The sequence below is a fragment of the Tamandua tetradactyla genome, chromosome 2, assembly GCF_023851605.1.
Source record: "Tamandua tetradactyla isolate mTamTet1 chromosome 2, mTamTet1.pri, whole genome shotgun sequence".
In the NCBI taxonomy this organism is placed as follows: domain Eukaryota; kingdom Metazoa; phylum Chordata; class Mammalia; order Pilosa; family Myrmecophagidae; genus Tamandua; species Tamandua tetradactyla.
In genome coordinates this window covers 192,041,274-192,061,838 of record NC_135328.1, presented here as the reverse complement: position 1 = coordinate 192,061,838, position 20,565 = coordinate 192,041,274, and the positions used below count along the sequence as shown (strand labels likewise).

At 43.6% G+C, this 20,565-nt stretch overlaps 1 protein-coding gene across 1 annotated transcript in view; it reads right to left on the bottom strand.

The window, feature by feature from the left end:
• CSMD2 (CUB and Sushi multiple domains 2) overlaps positions 1-20,565 on the bottom strand; it is a 609,437-nt gene that overhangs the window by 122,593 nt on the left and 466,279 nt on the right. The window contains exons 34-41 of the mRNA XM_077150390.1: positions 20,017-20,220; positions 19,438-19,562; positions 18,338-18,434; positions 17,385-17,489; positions 11,547-11,665; positions 10,940-11,009; positions 8,815-8,931; positions 167-376 (exon numbers count right to left, since the gene is read on the bottom strand). Of these exons, the coding sequence (XP_077006505.1) occupies positions 167-376; positions 8,815-8,931; positions 10,940-11,009; positions 11,547-11,665; positions 17,385-17,489; positions 18,338-18,434; positions 19,438-19,562; positions 20,017-20,220 (1,047 nt within the window). The remainder of the gene's footprint in view (positions 1-166; positions 377-8,814; positions 8,932-10,939; positions 11,010-11,546; positions 11,666-17,384; positions 17,490-18,337; positions 18,435-19,437; positions 19,563-20,016; positions 20,221-20,565) is intronic.

Sequence of the window (20,565 nt, the reverse complement as noted above, 5' to 3'; positions counted from 1 at the left end):
GGAAAGGTCGTGGGAGAATTTAAAGCTTGTCAAATATGGGTTTGGAAGCCTCGAGTGTAAGAGGAAGCCTCATGCATGGGCTCATCTCCCCACCACTCCCCCTTCTTTAGGTCTGTGATTGTGGGTAAGAAATGAGGATGGCTCAAGGAGCAATTATCATCCTTACCCTGATATTCCAGCTTGAATCCTGGCCGGTTCTGGGAGTGGTCGCTGTGGAAGTACACGGCGGTCTCATGGGAGGTGGAGAGCAGGGAGCTTGGGAGCTCGCTGCCACTGAACCTCCCCATCAGGCGGCTGGTCTCGTAGGGGCCGTTCCGGATTTCTATGAAGTCGTGGTTGGGCTCAGTGGAGAAGTTCAGGAACTGGATGTAAGCTCCTGGGAGCAAGACAGAAGCAGACAGAACCCAGGGCAGTACAGCCCTGCTTCAAAGGGGCCATAGCATGAAAGCATTTCCTGCCAGGGCCCCTGATGCTGAGTATCCAAATCTCACTACTACTGACTTCCCACAAAATTGGGGCTTCCAGAACTTGATTTGCAAGATGCTGGTATAGGGCAGTTTCTTCTCTCCAGGCAAGATTGAACTTTGTCAAAAAAGTAAAGACCATCAATTCAGAGCTCCATCCCAAGTCCATTTATTTTATTAAAAAAAAAAAGTTCAGAGCCAGCATTTGACTTAATTTGTAATTCATATGTCTAATATCAGTATAAAGATAATTTTGCTAAAATAAGCTCATTTACTTGAAAATAACACCCCCACCCTCACCCCACCAAAAGACAAAAAATAACACCCCCACCCTCACCCCACCAAAAGACAAAAAATCACTACTAGTATTTTCTGGAATTTTAAGCAAAGACACTTCAGAAACTTAAGACTTAGAAGAATACGTTGCCTCATATCAGCCATGAAGAATCAAAATGAAGATTATACTTGGGAATCTTATTGTACTCAAGATCTCCTGGCAACATGAGAAGTTAAATGGACTTACCTAAAAAAATTCACACAACATATTAATATACTCTTTGGAGAATGGAGGTGAGAACATTAATATTTATTTACTGATAAGGTTTCTCAAAATTGATTACTATTAAGAATGATATTGGACCATGTCTATTCAATGGAGAAAGAATAGTCTCTTCAAATGGTCCTGGGAAAACTAGAACTCCACATACAAAGGAACGAAAATAGATTACTACTTCACATCAAATACAAAATTTAAAACAACATAAGAACAAAAACTATAGAAATCCTAGAAGAAAACACAAGGAAGCAGTTTTAGGACTGTGTGTTGGGCAACAGTTTCTTAGACTTTATACCAAAACATGAGCAAGAAAAGAAAAAATAGATAAATGGGACTTCATCAAAATTAAAAACTTTTGTGCATCAAAGGACTTTATCACGAAAGTAGAAAGACAACCTATAGGCCCCTCCCGAATTATGGTTCTGCCCTTGTGCAAAAAGAAGCTTGAACAGCCAGCAACAACTAGAAGAAATATCTTTCTAAAAGCTCAAGAAAGGATTGCAGTAATAGGATAAGCACCAAATCAAGCTTCAGTCTACTTAAAAGTGATAAGATCTTGTGGCACCCTAGCTGGCCCCTCTCTGGCTTGTTAGGGACTCTTGTACTGGGAGCAGATCCCTGGTTCCGGAGTGAACAAAGCAACCCTTTTACACCTATAGAGCATATATGTCTGGCCCAGTTTGTCTGGTAGTGGCCTGAGGGACTTGCCATCCCAGAACTTGCCCTGCATGTAGAGGTCAGCACACTGAGCTCTTGTAAAAACACTGTGGGAGAGCAGTCAAGTTGGACTGCCTTGGGCAAGGGATTTCTGGTTGTAGGACATACTGCAATGCCTGGGACAAGGAGGAAACTTTTCTGAGCCAGAGGGGACATTCATATTGTGTAAATGGGGGAAGGTCCCCATACATGCCAAAGACAAGAGGCCTGCACAGAAAGGATCTGGGAGGCCACTATGCTTTGGCCCAGAGCTATTCTCCAAGCTCATTGCATATATAAGTCCTGAAGGACAGTACTGCCCAGATCAATCTTCAAAGACAAGAAAGGTGTTTTCTTTTTTTTCCTTCTTCTTCTTCCTCCTCCTCCTTTTCTTATTATCCTCTTCCTCCTCCTTCTTCTTTTTTTTTTTTTTAGCCAGCATTCAGGGAAAATTCTGTCATAACACTAGCTAGATACAAGCTTCAGGAACCAGCCCTTGAGTCTATAAGCTCCAGTGATCATACACTAAAATATCAAAATGTTCAACTTTCATCAAAAGATTACAAATTATGCAAAGAATCAGGAAGTGATGGTTCAGGCAAAGGAGAAAATGAAAGCATCAATGGAGAAGGATCAGACCTGGGACATTCTAGACAAAGACTATATATGCTCAAAGTACTAAAAGAAAACATAGATAAAGAATTAAAGGAAATCAGGAAAACAATAGATAAGCCTAAAGAGAATATCAATAAAGAGATAGAAATTATAAAAAGCAACCAAACAGAGCTGAAGACCACAGTAACAGAAATTCAACACCCTAGACGGGTTCAACAGTATATTGGAGCTGGCGGAAGGAAGAATCAGTGAACCTGAAGATAAGACAATCAAAATCATCCAGTCTGAGGAGCAGAAAAAAGAAAAAAGAATGAAGAAAAGAGAACAGCTTGAGGAACTTGTGGGACATCATTAAGCACACTGATGTATGGGCTGTGTGAGTCTCAGAGGGAGAAGAAAGGGAGAAATGGGCAGAGAGGATATTCAAAGATGTAATGGCTGAAAAATTTTAAATGTAACAGAAGACATGAATATAAATGTCCAAGATGCTCCATGAACTTTAAACAGGATAAACCGAAATGGATCCATACCACAGCATATTATAATCAAACTGCCCAATGCCCAAGATAAAGAATGAATTCTGAAAGCCACAAGAGGGAAGCAACATGTCACATAAAAAGGGGCCTCAATAAGATTAAATGCTGATTTCTCATCAGAAACTATGGAGGCAAGCAGACAGTGGAAGGCATATTTAAAATGCTGATGGCAAAAAATCGCCAATCAATATTTCTATTTCTGGCAATACTGTCTTTCAAAAATGAAGGGGGGATTAAGATGTCCCATAACAAAAGCCGAGGGACTTTGCCATCAATAGACCTAACATACAAGAAATGCTGACATGAGGTCTGCATGTTGAAAGGGATGGACAAAGATAATTGACTGAAGCCACATAAAGAAATAAAGATATTTAGTAAAGATAATGACATGGGTAAATACAAATACAGTAGCTTTTTGTTTGTAACTCCTCTTTTTACTTTCCAAAGGATCAAAAACGCAAATGCATAAATGGTAATGACAAATCAATGGTTTTGGGCGCATAATGCTTAGGCATGTAATTTGTGACAAGAACTACAAAAAGGAGGAATGAAAGGGTACAGGAACATAATTTATGTATGCTACTGAAGTTGTTAAGTTGATATCAAAGCAAATGAGAGTCTTACAGATTTAAGATGTTAAATCTAATCCCCATGGTAACCACAAAGAAAATATCAGTTAATGTGCAAATTCATAGAGACAGAAAACAGAGTAGCCGTTACCATGGTGTGAAGCAGGGGCAACAGGGAGTTACTGTAAAATGAATGTAGGTTTTCTGTTTGGGGTGAAGGCAAAGTTAAAGTAGTGGCTGGTGGTGAGTGTGGTGCAACGCTGTGGATGGGGTTAATCCCACTGAACGACATGCTTGGGGGGGGGGTTGGAATGGTAAGATTTATATTTTATATATCTTTCTACAATTAAAAAAGAAAGAAAAAAGGAAAGAGAGAAAGAGAGAAATTAAAGAGATGACAATTAAATGTCATACACGATACCCCATGGGATCTAAGAATGGAAGAGAAAAGGCTCAAAAGGGCAATATTTGGACATAAGAAAAAATTGGAATGAAGAATGTAAGCATTATATCAACATTAAATTTATCAAACTTAATAACTGCACTTAAGGTGATTACATAAGTGAATATTCTTTTTTGCAGGAAATATTCATCTAAGTATTATGTGTTCACAGAGTATGTGGTCTCAAATGTTCAGAAAATAGGTAGGTAGGTAGACAGGCAGACAGAGAAATGTGGCAAAGTTCTTAAAACATTAAAATTGGTGGATCTGGATATTTGGGGGGGAGTATGTTGGAATTCTCTGCAGAGGGTTTGCATTATGTTTCAACTATCTGTAAGTTTGAAATTATTTCAAAATAGGAAGTTAAAAAAAAAAAAAAGTAACAGAGAGAACTAGCCTGAAATTACCAGACTGTGTCTAAGATAATGGCAACGACAATGGTGAAGAAAGGGACCTAAGAAAGCAAGAATCAAAAAGATTTGGTGATACCAAAGGCATGACCAACAAGAGAACTTTTGTACATCAAAAGTTTTTTACTATCCAGAAAGTGTAAATACAATTCTACCTACAGAATGTGAGAAAATAATTGCTCACCATATATCAGATAGGGGTTTGATATCCAGAATATATAAAGAACTTCTAAAACTCAACAACAAAAAGACAAATAATTCAATTAAAGACATAATTAAATAAAAAATGGGTGAAGGACTTGAATAGATAGTTCACCAAAGAACATATACAAATGGCCAATAAGCACATGCAAAGGTACTGAGCATTACTGGTCATTTGGGAAATGTGAATCAAAGCTAAATGAGATACAGATTCACACCCACTAGGATGCATATTATTTAAAAAAGGACAAAATAATACTTGTCAATAAGCATGTGGAGATATAGGAAAGTTGCATTGCTGGTGGCATTATAAAATGACACAGCCACTGTGGAAATAAATTCGGTGTTTCAAATTTGAAAATGGAATTATCAAATGACATATCAATCCCACTCTTTGGTATATACTTCAAAAAACTCCAAGCACAGACTCAAACAGATATTTGTATACCAGTGTTTATAAACAGCATTATTTACAATAGTCAAAAGGGGAAGCAACCCAAGTGTTCATCAACAGACAAATGGATTAAACAACTGGTATATACACACAATGGAATATTTTCCACTGGTTAAAAGGAATGAAGTTCTGATGCATGCTACAACATGGATGAAACTTGAAGATAAGCTGAAATACGTCAGAAATAAAAGAACAAATATTGCATGATCCTGCTTATATAAAATATCTAGAATATGCAAATTTCATTGGGCCAGATGCTAGATTATAATTTACCAGGGGCTGGGGAAGGGGAGGAGAGTGAGGGGGAGCTACTGTTCAATAGGTGCGAAGTTTTTGTTTCAGATGGTGAAAAGGAGCAATGGCTACTGGTGATGGAAGCGTAATAAAATGAATGTACTTAAGTCTACCTATTTGTACCCTTTGAAGGTGGTTAAAATGGGAAATTTTGAGTTGTATGAATGCTGCCACAATAAAAAGTTTTAAAAAGACAACTTACAGAATGGGAGAAAATATCTGGAAACCACTTATCTGATAAGGATTTAATATCCAGAATATATAAATAAGCCCTACAATTCAACAAGACAAACAACCCAATTTAAAAATGGGCAGAAGTTGTGAACAGATTTTTCTCCAAAGAAGATATATAAATGACCAAAAAAACACATAAAAAGATGCTCAAGATCATTAGCCATTAGGGAATGAATACAAACCCAAACCACAATGAGATACCATTTCACACCCATTAGAATGGATTCTATTAAAAACAAAACAGAAAATAATGTGTCGGAGAGGATACGAACAAATAGGAACACTCATTCATTGTTGGTAGGAATGCCAAATGGTGCAATTGCTGTGGAGAATAGTTTGGTAGTTCCTTCGAAACATAAGTAGATGATCAGCAATATCATTTCTAGGCATATACTTCAAAGAAGGGATTTGAACAGATATTTGCACAATTACGTTCACAGTGGAATTATTCACAATTGCCAAAAGATGGAAGCAACCCAAGTGTCTACCAACCTCTGTATGGATCAACAAATGTGGTACAGACATACAACGGAGTATTATTCAGCTGTAAAAAAGAACGAAGTACTGATACGTGTAACAACATGGATGAACCTTGAAAACATCATTCTGAGTGAAAGAAGCCAGACACTACAGGACAAATATTGTATGATTTAACTCATATGAAATAATTAGAATAAGCAAATTCATAGAGTCAGAAACTAGAATACAGATTACCAGCAGGTGGGATGGTGGGAGGAAATGAGTTAGTGCCTGATTGGTAGAGAGTTTTTGTTTGGGGTAATAGAAAAGTGTTGGCAATGGATGATAGTGATTGTGACAAAACATTGTGAACGTAATCAACACCACTGAATTATATATTTGAATGTGGTTAAAGGAGGGAAGTTTTAGGTTGTATATATGTTACTAGTATACAAATTTTATTTTATTTGAACCCTAATGTAACTTAAGGACTCTAGTTAATAGGATAACTACAATAATTTTGTTTAATCAAATGTAACAAAGGCACCACACTAATACAAAGTTTAATAATAGGGACACCTGCATGTATGTGAGAGGTCTGTATTTTCTGCATGACTTTTCTGTAAACCTATAACTTCTCTAATTAAAAAAAAATGATACTGAGGATAGAAAAATGTCCACTGTACACTGTTAACTGTGAAAATCAGATTAAAAAATAGCATATCCAGTGTAATTCCAATTTCGTATTGACAAAACTAGAAAAATATGGATTGATTCCCTAATCATATTTATTGAGCATTTACGTGCATCAGGCTGTTCGGGGCGCTGTGCTGGGACGGATGCCATCAGCAATGTCGCGTGTTCATGAGGATGACAAGGGAACCAAGCTGATAGCAACTATCTCTGCATGGCGGGATTACAGATGGATTTAACATTCTGAGATCTACTCATCTATATTTTCTGGTTTGTTTAGAGTGAACACATATGTGTAAATGTTTTGCTCCTGATTACTTAAAGAATAAAATAAAGACTTGAAGAACTTTTGTCTCCTGCCCTGTCCCATTCTCTTCTTCTCCTCCACAGAGGCAATCACCATCATGAATTTGGAAGACGTCCTTTCAGTTCACATTTTAAAATTAAATTGAAATATTTCATTTTATTTTGTTTCTAAGATTTATGTAAATATTATACCGTAAGGCAGTTTTGCAAACTTCTTTACTCTACATTATGTTTTCAAGATCTATCCATGCTGATATCAAAACATACGGTCCATCCATTTTAACTACCTATGGATTCCATCTTATGAATTATCCAACCACACTTTATTCATTTCTCTATTAATAAACATGTAGATTGTTCCCAAACTACAGATAATTTAACAACGAACATCCCTGTTCATATCATTTTTGGGATCTGTGCATTCCATCCCACACCATCCCACCTCCCATGGATACTCGCTATACCCCAAACACAGGGTAAGGGCTGTATGTCCACCGAAGGGGCTCTTAAAGAGTTGCAGAATTTCTGAATTGAGCTAGATGAAGAGAACCGTGCTGTGGCTCCCATCTAGTGGCAGAACCTGAAAATGCAGCAGCTCATTAGGCAGACCCTGAAACAGGTGCCGTTTTTGAGAACTTGGAGAGAATCCAGCATTCACTTGCAAACAAGAGGTCCTAGTCTTCTGAGAAAGGCCGTTCTGTGTGCGTATCCCCCCAGAGGTGAGATAAGCATACAGGACTTAGCGAGAGAGGGTTCTAAAGCCGAACATCAGGATTTACAGAGGACAGTGACATGCTTCCCATCTAAACTTCTATTTTCTTTAGAATGTTGCCCTCTTCCACTGTCACCTGAGGTTATTTGCCCCAAGCCTGGATGCAGAGCCGTACAGTCTCCCAGCTCCTTTGTCCTCAGTATCTCAAAATCCGGAGTTCCCCAAAGCTGCCTAAGTTGTCATAACTTTGTGCCCATATCACTCCTCCCGGCTTCCTTCAGAATATGGTACTAAATATAAGGCTCCTTCCTTTGGAGGGCTGCCAGCTTCCTTTTTCTTCTCAGACCAGACTGCGAGAAGGCCAGTTAGATTACTTTTTCCTGAAAGCCCCTTCCCTAACCAGAAGACAAGTCCAGGCTAAATAATGAGGAACAAACAGGAGATCTTCATTCCTGAGGCTCCACAATAAAGAGAGCCCCTGCCTAGAAGCCACATGCTCAACCCACTGGCTCGGTGTCAACACACATCCTTTATCCCATCAACAGAGAAATTCGGGGTTAAATTATGGTCCCAGTGCATAATATATAAATCACCAGTGATTAAATTTTGTACCCAGATCAATGTCTGTCCGCCCTCCCTCCCACGCCTGGTACACTCCGTTATCACACTGAAAAAGCCTTCTACCATTCCCAAGGGCTAGCTAGAATGTGCATATGAAGAACGCAAACTCAATTTCACATTGACCTTGGCACAACTTAATTAGGATGATAGATCTGATATTGGAGTTCAAAGCCCAACTTGAGGTCCAGTCTCCGTAAAACAGATGTTTTTCTCCCCTTTAACCATCCCTGAGTAACTTCTCATTCCCCATTCCAGGATCTTAGCTCACTACTCAAACGATAATAACAGCAATCTCTGAGATGTTTTCCTCCACGTTTTAGGTTTATGAAGCACTTTCATCTCAACTACTTGTAACTGATCTCACAATTCCACAAGAGGTAGGTGGGGCAGTAATATCACCCTCACATCGCAGACGAGGACAAAGAGAGGCAGAGAGCTCGTGTGATGTGGCTAATGTGATTGCAGTGGGAGATTTTGGCAGATAGTTGCTTTAATAAAGCCCAGGGGTCAAGGCATGAAATCCCCTGTCTCCGAGGGGTTGCAGAGACTTACCAAAGCCCACAGGCAGTGCTATCTTCCAGGAGCAGTCCATGTTGCTGGGGTAGTTGCCGGGGAAGCCCGGGCTCAGGATCACCCCCTCCATCTCCTGCACGGTTCCCCCACACTGGGCTGTGGCAGCGAGATGGGGCAGAGGGTTAGCACGGCATCCGGGAGCACCCAGGAGCACCCCAACATGTGGAAGCTCCCTTTGAGCAGCAAGTTTTCACCTTTCCTGAGTCATAAACCCCTTAAAGAACCCAAGGGAATCTGTTACCCTTCTCTCTGAAAAACCGCATGCACAGGCAAGACTGAGTACATAAATTCAGGACGGGAAGCATATTTTTGGATTGCTTTGGGTCCACGAGCCCAGATTATGGGCTCTTGACCTTGACTATGCCCTTCACAGGTGAGTTCCACTAGAGAGGATGGGCAGTGGAAATGAAAGTGGTCTGCTCGGAGAGGAGTCTGACCATTCCTTGCACTCTCCTTTTTCAGATCTCCCTCCACTCACTGTCCAATCAACTCTTGCAAGGTTGAAGAAGAAAAAAGAAGGAAGGGGACTGTCAAGCACTGAGTCCCTACTCTGTGCCAGGCTCTTTACAAATAGATGTTCCAGAGGGTAGGGGGGTTTGCAGGTGAGCCCCTCCGTGAACCCACCCTCAGAACTTTACACATGGTCGACCTCAGTGTCTTGAATTTCATTCAAAGTGACAGTGATTAGCATTCCACAGGGAGCTAAGCTGCCCCAAGGCTGTCTGAGAACAAATGACCCAAGGGGCTGGGGACATCTGAAACCCTAACCAGGTGACTTCAGAGAAACCGAAGATGCAGGGCGTGGCTGCGGCTTGGTCAGTAGACAGCCATTCCTTCCCTTCACATTCTATTAGCAAAGGATGCAAGAGCAGGAAGGGGTTGGTTATTCATGGAAGCCCAGAGAAAAGGAGCAGCGGGGACGCTGTGGCAGTGTCCAGGCAAGGCCTTTCCAGGGAGAGTGTGACCTGAACAGTGGGGGCATTAGTGCAGGGGCTCCAGCATCCAGCTACCTGGGTCAGAAACCCAACAGTCCACTTTCTGTGTGACCTTGGGCAAGTTCTAAACCAAACCCCTCATCCCTCCACTGCAAACCTCAGCCTCCTAAGCTATAAAATGGAACTCATAGCAGCACCTACTTCTGTTTTTTTATTAGGATTAAATGAGAAAGGGCTGCACCTCACTTGGAACAGGGGCTGGCATACCTAGCAATGAATGGTAGCTGCTATGACTATGATTTCCTTGGCAAGGCCTTCATGCCATGTAATGGGGAGAGCGCCCTGGGCCAAGAAGTCATACTTTTCGCGTGCTTGGCTGACGACCAGACCTTGCATCCTGACATCATGGAAGGTAAAATCCATAACGCCCAAGTGACACTCCCTGGATCAGTAGGCTTCCAACCCCGTGTCGCACTTAGTTTCACTTTACAATCGGGCATCAGACAAGCAGGTTCTGTTCCTGTTGCTGCCACTTCCTTTCTGATTCGAAGAGCCTTAGTTTTCCTATCTTAGTTTTCCTCGTTTCCTAAAAATGAGGCTAATAATATCTCTCTGAGGAGCTGCTGTGAAGAAACATGTAGTGCCATGCCCAGCACATGGGAGACCCTCAGTATATGTTAGTTTCTCCCTTCCCTGACTTGCTTAGAAGATTCTATAGGGAGGAGACTCAGCATTTTCTCGAGTCCATTGATCTCTTTATCATCACTAAGCAGAGAATAAGAAATCCAACTAAGCAAAGTCCCTGCTGCACACGGAACCCCGGGCATTTCTCCCTTTGCAGATTTATCTGCCGGTCCCAGGAAAAGTCAAGGACAGCCCAGAGCGCCCGACAGTTTTATGTGGGGCTTGGTTGAGCATCTGGAATCAGAAGGGCCACCAGCAACCTCCTGTAATGTTTCATTAGATGCATGGAGGTTTCCAAACTTCATGGCAGCCTTGAATGAGGGTTAAAGGTAACGCAAACATCAGTCCAAAGCCACTGGCTGGGAACAAACCCAGAACACCAAATGTTCTTCTGACTTAACCTTGAACCCAGTGATGTGTCATTTAGCTCAAATGCCTGGTAGAGAACAGATCTGAATGAACGGAAGCAGTCGGGGCTGTCTTACCAATACAGAGTGGAGGAGGGTAGTTCCAGCGCCGCACCGTCCCCGGCATGCAGGAGATGTGGGCATGGCCCTGGAGGAATCAGGAACAGCGGTGGGCTAGCTGCCCCCGAGGGCACAATTGCACAATTGAAGCTGGGACAGGGGGGCTTGTTCAAGGGCCTCATTTTAAGGAACAAGATATGCAAAGGTACAAAGTTATAAAATAGATGCTCTGTGGGCAGAGGCAGAGGCAGAGAGGTTTTTGGAAAGGATGGTTATTAACAGTCATTACCAAAGAATTCTCATTACTAAAGGCTTCCTTGTGAGACTCCTTTAATTACTAAATTCCCTCACGGCTTTCGAAGGAAAATTACATTTTCTTAATGTCTAATCAAACCCAACTTTGTAGGATCATATTCGAGGCTGGCTTGGGCCTAATCGCTAACGTCAGCAGTTTGTCTTCTACATGAATAGCTCCAGGAGGGGATAATGGTTCCCCAGGGGTGCTGTGGGAGGTGGTTGGGGGGCTGCTGCTCCCCATCTTTGGTGACGGCTGTTCTGGGTGCAAGACAGGCCAACCCCATTATAGGGGACACCTATTTCCTGCCCTGGGGGTAAGGGGTAGTACCTGGAGGGCGTATCCTGGCTCACACTGGAAGGAGACCACATCATTCACCAAGTAACGCTCGCCAGTCTTCACCCCATTACTGGGCACCGCAGGTTCTGGGCAGCTGCTCAGGCCCACCGCTAGGCAAGACAGGGACAGACAGAATGGCTGTCAGGACAATAGTAGGCGGAAGGTGGATCCTGGCAGTGGAGAGGAAAAGGGGTGCTTCTAATATATGCCGCATCTCCTCCTGGTCTCTAGGCTGTTGCTTTCCAACTTTTTTCACCTCAGACCACGTGGGGAACATTAGAATATTTATATGGCAGAAGGAGTCATCAGACTAAAGCTCCTTGGGGCAGGAAGCTCTCATCCTGAAGTCTCTGTGGTCCCACCCAGTCATGAACATCAAGCCACCCATTGCCCAGAGCTGTGCCCACCCAGCACAGACTTTGGAGCAGAGGTAGCAGGGCCAGGAATCTCCCAAACCCCAGCCTGAAACCCTGGACCTCTCTGTAGGAGCTGTCCCACAACTCTCCCACCTCCTTCTCCCAACTTCCCTCCATTTCTTTTTTTGCCATACAAAGACAATTCCCACCTGCTAAGAAATGCAAAAACAAAGCAAGACGACAGAAAGAAGTTATTGGAAGGAGTAACTCAGTGATTTTCAGGGGTCCAAAAATAGTTCCACTCCCTGGGACAGATCAACCTGAGAAAAGTTTGCCAGAAGATAAGTATCTCTGCTGCCTTATTTCTCCTGCTGGCTGTGTTTTGAAGGTCAGGTGAGCTCCTTTTGGGGAACAGTATTCGGTGAGTCCTCTCACTTCACCTCCAACACTCAGCTCTGGGCCTGGCCTTCAACTCACCACTAGATCTGAACCAGCCTTCCTCCCATCCTCCCCTAAGCCATCGCTGTTGTGGTCTGTCCAGCACTCACAAGTTATCTACACTTCTCACAACCTCTACTTGAATCATGGGGCTTCCTTGTTCAAGAATTTGAAGGGAGTCCCTATGGCCTATTACAAAGAATCTAACATTCTCATCCTGACATTCTAGGACCTCCATCTCTTGGCTTGGTTCCTTTTCAAGATCACCTCTATAGGCTCTCAAATGCTCTTCCTCCACTCTCCTTCATTTGTTAGACTCCCAGCATTGCCAGGTGCTTTGGGAGCACATGTACCTTAATCTTCCTCCCCCTTCTCCTCTTCCCTCCCCATAGCCTCATCACTGGAGCAGCTCTTGCTGGTCACTTCCTATGTGCAAGTTCAGGCACAAGTGGTCCAAGCATCATCTCATGCTCATAAAGCAGGTTTTAACATTGTTTTATAGGTGAAGATGCAGACTAGGTAAGGCCCAGAGACATCCTTAGTAAGTCACAGACTGGGATTCACACCAAGCCCTGCCTAACTCCTGGTCTGATCCCACTGCCCAAAGGGAGATGGAGATCTGTGGCCACGTGAGCCCATGTGTGGCCTTGTCCCCATGCTCCTCCCCCCATACTCAAAATTGTCCTCATCCTTCACCTCCTGCTTGGAATCCTTTCCTGACCGACTCCGGCACGGCAAATGGGAGTGGAGCGTCTCCTAACTGCTCAGGCGCATGCTCCTCCAGTGTGCCTCAGAAGTCCCCTGTAGGTGTGGATGTTTAAGATGTACTGATTAAATCCTTGGGTATTGATCAACTGGACTTGGAGTGCACTTCTCCAGAGACAAGGGCGAGAAGAATCGTGATGAGGCAAAGCGCTGGCTATAAGCTGAGTTCTCTGCCTACCCCAAAGTAGTCTTCTCTCACCAAGCGTAACAGAGAGGAGAGGAAGGCCTTTGTGATAGGGTCTGACCCTGGGTCTCTTCCATGGTCCAGGAAGCATAGGAATGGGCAGTCTCCTCCCTCTCAGTAGCTCCCGTGGGGGATACAGGCTCCCTGGGCATCCATGTGTACAATGCCTGCCGAGGGCCAGGCGCCAGTACAAAAGGAACCAGGAAGGACTGGTCAGCCTAGTCCACCACCCACCAGTTCCATCTTCTTGAACAGCAGTAGATGAATTATTGTCCCACTTTCAGGGATGACATGCTCATAAGTCCATTTGCTTTTTGCCTCTTCTGAGGAAATATTTACATATAACAAAATGCACAAATCCTAAGATACAATTACTGAGTTTTGACTAATGCACGCACCTGTATAATCCAAACTCCTATTGGAACTACAGAGCATTATTACCATTACTCCAGCATGTTCCCTTGTGCCCTTCCCATCAATTCCTAGACTATATACGCTTTTGAGAAGAGAGGGTGCTTGGAAAGATGTTTGGGAATCAAGGCTATTTGGGCCTATGTCCAAAATTCTCAGCAGCTGGGACAAAAGACCTCAAGAACATGGATGAAAACAGTCAAAAACCTGAGTTTGAAGTTCTCCATTTTGTCTTTTTCCTCACTCTTCTCTGCACTCCAAGTGGAAAGCATTCAGTGGGGTGATCACAGCTTAGTCATGGAGATTTACTTATCGGTGAGGAAAAAGAGGGAACAGGAAAGGGCAGTGACAGACAGAAAGCATAGGAGGGAGAGAGAGAGGGAAAAGGAAAGAGAGTGAGAGCAAATGAGTGTGGTAAGAGGCAAAATGGAATGGAGAGAAAGATGAAGCCAGAGAGAGAGAAAAAGAAGGAGACCAAGAAACGTTGATTCTAATTTCTTTTACACTGCATAGCCCAATTTTATATAAATCAAGTTTACAACAAAAGAAGAAATATTTTTTATCATATGCAATTTATTGCTCTCGGAAACATATTGTTCCATTTCCATTTCAATTATATAAACATTAAATATGAGTCATAGGAGTAGATAGGACTTTTCAGTACCCTTTAAAACCATTTGCCTCTACAATAACAGTTAATTCTCCATCTTCTTTGCCCTCTTTATACATCATCTATAAAACAAAAATATGACTACAGGGTTCTTGGCTCCCTAGGAATTCTAGTCTCCAAGTGTTAATGGGAACCTCCATTTTCTCCTACCTCTTCGAACCATGAAAGGACAGTGCATAATAAACTTTAACTACTGAAAAAAATGCCACTTCCCTAAGACAAAGAAAATTGAGAAGAGGGGAATTTTTCCTGGGAATGAGAGAGTAGAATTACTAAGAAATTTAAGAGGGAAGTATCCTTGGAAGAATAAAGAACAGAGCAGATTCTAAGGGACATTTAAGATCAAATAAAATATTGGGTAAGGAAGCAGAATTATAGAAAACAGAGTAAAGAAGGTAAAAAGAACATCATTACTGATTCAAAAAGCCCTGATATTTCTCTCCACGAGATGGGTGAAGCCTTAGAACTCTTGGGAGCAAGGTCTCATAGGTTCTGTCTTATCTTCTACTCCTCAGGATCCTTGGCTTCCAGCTGTCCCAGGTCTTTCCTACCAGGTGCACACTTCAGCTTTTCTTCAGATGATGAGCGTCCTGGGATCCAATTAATCATCTCCTAACCACCCAGATAAAGTTCATTCATTTTGAATGAACTTGGGGAATTTCATGTAAGAACAGAGGCCATGGGAGGAGATAGAAGCAGGGTAGACATTGGGTGACTGGAGCTGAAGGGATACAGATTGTGCAACAGGACTGATTGTAAAAATTCAGAAATGGATAGCACAATACTACCTAACTGTAATACAATAATGTTAGAATGCTGAATGAAGCTGAATGTGAGAATGACAGAGGGAGGAGGGCAGGTGGCACAAATGAAATCAGAAGGAAAAGTAGCCAGTAAAGACTGAGATCGTATAATTCAGGAATGCTTAGAGTGTATAATGATAGTGACTAAATGTACAAATTAAAAAATGTTTTTGCAAGAGGAAGAACAAAGGAATGTCAATATTGCAGGGTGTTTAAAATAGATGGTAATTCATATTTTAAAACTAACTTATATGTGAGACTAAAGCAAAAAATGTTTATTTGGTACAAAATTTATTTTTTGATTAGTGCATTTCCAAATATAATTTATGTGGACAGTTTAATTGAACACCATAAGTACGTGGAATCTTGGGTAGGGCATGAGACTTTGTAGGTTTGTCCAGAGTGATGTGCCAATAAATCCCAGAGAGATTTGAACAGTGAGTAAAAAGTATTTGCAAAGGTCCCTTGGGAGAGTGGTGAGAAAGGGGGAAAATTCAACTTCCTCAAGTGGAGAATTCCTGATATTCTCACAAGCAGTGTGGACAACCAAAGCAACAGGCTGAGCCCTCAGTCCTGGAGTTTGTTCATATGAAACTTAACCCCACAAAGGATAGGTCAAGTCTACTTAAAATTAGGCCTAAGAGTCACCCCCCAGAGAATCTCTTTTGTTGCTCAGATGTGGCCTGTCTCTCTCAGCCAATATAAGAAGCAAACTCACCACCCTCCCCCTCTCTATGTGGGACATGACTCCCAGGGGTGTGGACCTTCCTGGCAAGGTGGGACGAAAATCCTAGAATGAGCTGGGACTTGGCATCAAGGGATTGAGCAAACCTTCTCGACCAAAAGGGGGAAGAGGGAAATGAGACAAAATAGAGTATCAATGGCTGAGAGATTTCAAAGAGTCAAGAGGTTATCCTGGATATTCTTGCATATTGTATAGATATCACCTTTTTAGTTAAGGTGTGTTGGAGAGACTGGAGGAAGTGCCTGAAAATATAGAGCTGTATTCCAGTGGTCATGTTTCTTGAAGATGATTGTATAATGATATAGCTTTTGCACTGTGACTATGTGATTGTGAAAACCTTGTGTCTGATGCTCCATCTTAGCACCCCTTTTCTGTACTTCCTTGGCATATTGTGTTGTAAGAAAACTATTGTCTCCATAACCATCTCTTCTCCTAGACTTTGTGCTCGAGGTTAGCGACCATGCCATTCATCTTTGTTTCATGGGAGGTGACATGTTCTAGACTAGCTATGTTTTCTGAATTAAACGTATAAGACCTGGTTCAAGCATCTTACTGAAGCTTCTCATGGCATTCACCTCTTCACCTGCCCCAGGGAAAAGTGTCCATTCTCTTCTTGAGACCACTACACTTTACCCTCTAGAGACAGCCATGAGAGCATCTTCAATGCTCTGTCTACATGTCTGTCCCTACAATGGGTCGTGAGTGGCCTTAACCCTCCTGATCCTACCCAATTCTAAGAAGACCTGACCTAGCACTTGGAGCATAGTAAATTCTCAGTAACTATTTGTAAATGAATGTGTAACAAACACTCCCGTCTGCCTATTATTTCCTATACCCATAAGGAAGGGAATGGGCAGGCAGCCCCAGGATGTTTCGCAGAGAAAGCAGTCTCTCCAGCAAACTCACTCTTTATGTTCCCCAGAGGGAACAAAGACCTGCTCTCTTTTAAGAGTTTTTCATGGTGACTTCTTAGGGTGCTGGAAGCCAGGATATAAGGTTTGAGTCTGGAGGGAGAAACCTGGCCAAAGAGGAGCAAAGATTCCTATGAGGGAAGGAACCTCTAAGATGATGGTTGTCACAGAACTGGGGGTTGGAGGGGCCAGATTTTAGGATTAGAGGGGCACACCTACATTTTCCTGTAGCCCAAATTATATATTGGGGTCTAGGCCAATAATCAGACCCCTTTCCTGTTCCCATTCCTGGACACAAGGGAAGAACAGAAGTTTTTGAGTCACAGACACCTGTGCTAATCCCAGCTTTACCACTTACTGGCTTTGCAAGCTTGGGGAGGTCACAAGTCTTCTCTGAGCTTTAGCATCCTCATCCAGGTCTAGGATAAGGCTTAATTGGGATGGATAATATAAAACATCCAGCCCAATCCCTGCTCCTTCTGGGTACTTGGTAACTGTTAGCTCCCATCCTGAGCCCTATGCACAGCTGAGAACCCAAATTCTCACTTTTGTACTCCAGGTGGAAACCAGCTGCAGACACACTGATATCTGAGTAGAAATGAAGGTAGAGCTGATTGGAGGTGCTGTTCAGAAGGGCAGGCACAGTTGTCCCTAGGACAAGGAAACCAAGGGTTATTTAGGCTTTGCCTCCCCAGACCCGCAAGCTCCTCCCCGTTCCTTATGTTTTATGCTACCTGCTGACTTACTGCCCCCCAAGACCAAGTCCTAAATGATCGCAATTTTAAAAAATCGCTAAGTGACAAAATAGTCCACCGCCAGAATGTAAAATGGCGCAGCCACTTTGTCAAATAGTCTGGTAATTCCTCAAAAGTTACACATAGATTCAGAAATTCCCCTCCTAGGTGGAATTCTTTAAGAGAACTGAAAATATACGTTAGCACAAAAACTTGTCTATGAACGTTCATAGCAGCATTATATATAATGGCCCTGAAAATAGACCCAAATGTCCATCAACCTATCAATGGATAAACAAAAGGTGGCGTACCCACATAATAGAGTATTACTTAGTCATAAAAAGAATGAGGAACAGATACGTGTTGCAGCATTCATGGACCGTGAACACCTTATGCTAAGAGAAAGAAGCCAGATACGAAAGGTCACATGTTGTATGACCTCATTCATATGAAATGTCCACAACAGGCAAATTCATGAATATAAGAAGGTAGATTAGTGGTTGCCAGGGGTTGGGGGGAGAGGAAATAGGGAGTAACTGCTGATGGGTATCTGTTTGCTTTTTGGGGATGATAAAAATATTCCAGGATTTGATAACGGTGATGGTTGTACAACCTTGTGAATATACTAAAAATCACTGCATTATATGCTTTAAAATGGCAAATTTTATGGGATGAGAATTATATTTTAATGATGATAACCATCATCATCATCATCATCATCATACTTATTACTTCAAGTTGAGGGCCCTGAAAGCCCCGTCTTACCTGAGAAGCTTCCCAGCATGGTTACAGTGTTATCTGCTCCGTCAAACACCTCCAGGGAGTCCCAATTCTGTTCTGTGACAAAACTGATGACTTGAATCTGATAAGGCAGAGGGATTGATTGAGTTGTTGATTAGGCAGCTGCGCGTATCCTTTAGTTTACCCTTTCTCCCTCCTTCTCTCTCTTCTCTTCTAGTAATTAATTCAATTACTGAGCCACAACTCTGGGCCAGATTGTGTGTTACGCCCATTCAATAAAAGAAAAAGGCAGTTCCTACCCTGGAGGAGACAGATGTGAAATTAACGATTAAAAGACAGTGGGGGTACTTTGCAGGGTAGAGAATGGGGAAAGGAAATTGCAGGAAGTGGGAATACTTCAGTCTATCTCTCAAACATTCCTAGGGTTTCCCCACCTTCCTATTTTGATTGCATCAGACAGCCTCAGCAAGGACCAGCAACCCTCTGCTGACCAGCTCCGTCAACTTGAGTCTGCCTGCTGCCTCTCTGCTGGCCTTGCAGGTTCCTGGTCACTTCCATACCACAGCACCAATGCTGGGGTCTCCGTCCACTTGACTCTTACCACTGGACACCAGTTATGCCCCCAGTTGTGCTCTTACAGCTCAGGTAGTGGGTGTGACTCCTTAGAGGTGTGCTTGGTGGATTTTCTGTTCTGACTGTGCTCCTTGGTTCACTCCTTTCCCTTACCTGAAATGACCTCCCACACACGCTGTCTCCCAGCAATCTTAAGAAACCCCTTAAGCCATCTGAAAACAATTTCTTATGAATCCTCCCCAATGTCAGAATTCAGCTCCAGGCCTGCATCCTTCTTTCAGCCTTCTCAAAGCTCCAAGCCAATGTCCACCTCTCCTCCTTCCTCGGTGTTACCAGTTCCTCTCCTCATGCCCGCTGAAGCGCCTTTGGCTGGTGAAAGCTTGGGTTTTTCTGTCTGTGGCCACACCCCACACTTGAACCCACCTTCCCCAGTCACAGGGAAAGGGGTTGGGCTGACAGGTCTCCTCCCAGCTCCCCCTAATCCAGGGCTGGGTAATATCTAGCACCCGGGTCCGGCCACCTGCCTGATGGGGCTGCCTCCTGGCTCCTACCTGGATGCCGGCGCCTTCAGGGACCAAGATCTTCCAGACGCAGTTGAGGCTGTTCAGGTAGGGCTCCGGGAAGCCGGGGGACAGGATGGTACCCTTGCGCTCCGTGAGATTGCCTCCGCAGGGCACTTGGCAAGGAGGGGCGGCTCTGGTCAGAGGCTCCCCTCCCAGTTGTCCTGTGGTTCCCCCATGTTCCTCCCCAAATGGGCTCTTCCATCAGAGCTCCCAGGCTCTGCTCGTGATTCCGCCTATGCTGGCTTCTCCCTTAGGGCTTTCTCATTCTCCCATGACTTCCCCCGCTCCTCTCCTACTGGATCTGGACCCTTAGCCTCCCTTCGTTCTTGGGCACTTCCTCTCAGCCCTCCAAACCACAACCTCCTCCGTCCTTGCTGCTCTCCACACATACACCATGGGACCTATAACTTGGCCGGAGAGGGACACCTTAATTAAAGTTATGTTGGCGGGAAGAGGCTTTAGGCATCTGCTGGGCATTGCTGCCTCTCCAGAGAAAATGACGGTTTGCTTCCCCAACTCCCTCCCGCCCTCTCCCCCACCCCCAATCCTCGGGGTCCAGGGACTCACCGACACATATTGGTGCTGAGACATTCCACTGGGCCAAGGCCCCAGGAATCGGGAGGCATTCAATCTCGGGGGACCCCTGCAGGGCATAGCCGGAGCTGCATTCGAAGCGGACGACGGCCCCCACCGAGAAGTCACTGCCCAGCCTCTTGCCATAGCGTGGTTCCGGCACAGAGCTGCACTGCGTGGCACTGGTTCGGGGCACCGCTGCAGGGGACAAGGGCATTGAGGGGCCAGTCTCACCCCTCTGGGAACTGACCCAGGATGGACACACTATTGAACTGGAATGGAGACACTCTGGATTGGACCAGTAAGGGGCTCTGAGCACTTTCCCTTAAGGCAGGGGAAGGGGAACTCTCTAGAATGGTGTCTTTTGACATGGGAACTATGGGTAGACATGTAAAGCTTTGCACCAGAGCTTCTGGAAACCACGGAAGGTAGTTTGAGGCCACCAGACCCAGATGTCAGACCTAATTTTGTTCTTTGTCTTTGCAGTGATGCCCCTATCCCCATTGGGGCTCCAGTCTCCTAATGGGGATAAGGACCCCTTTC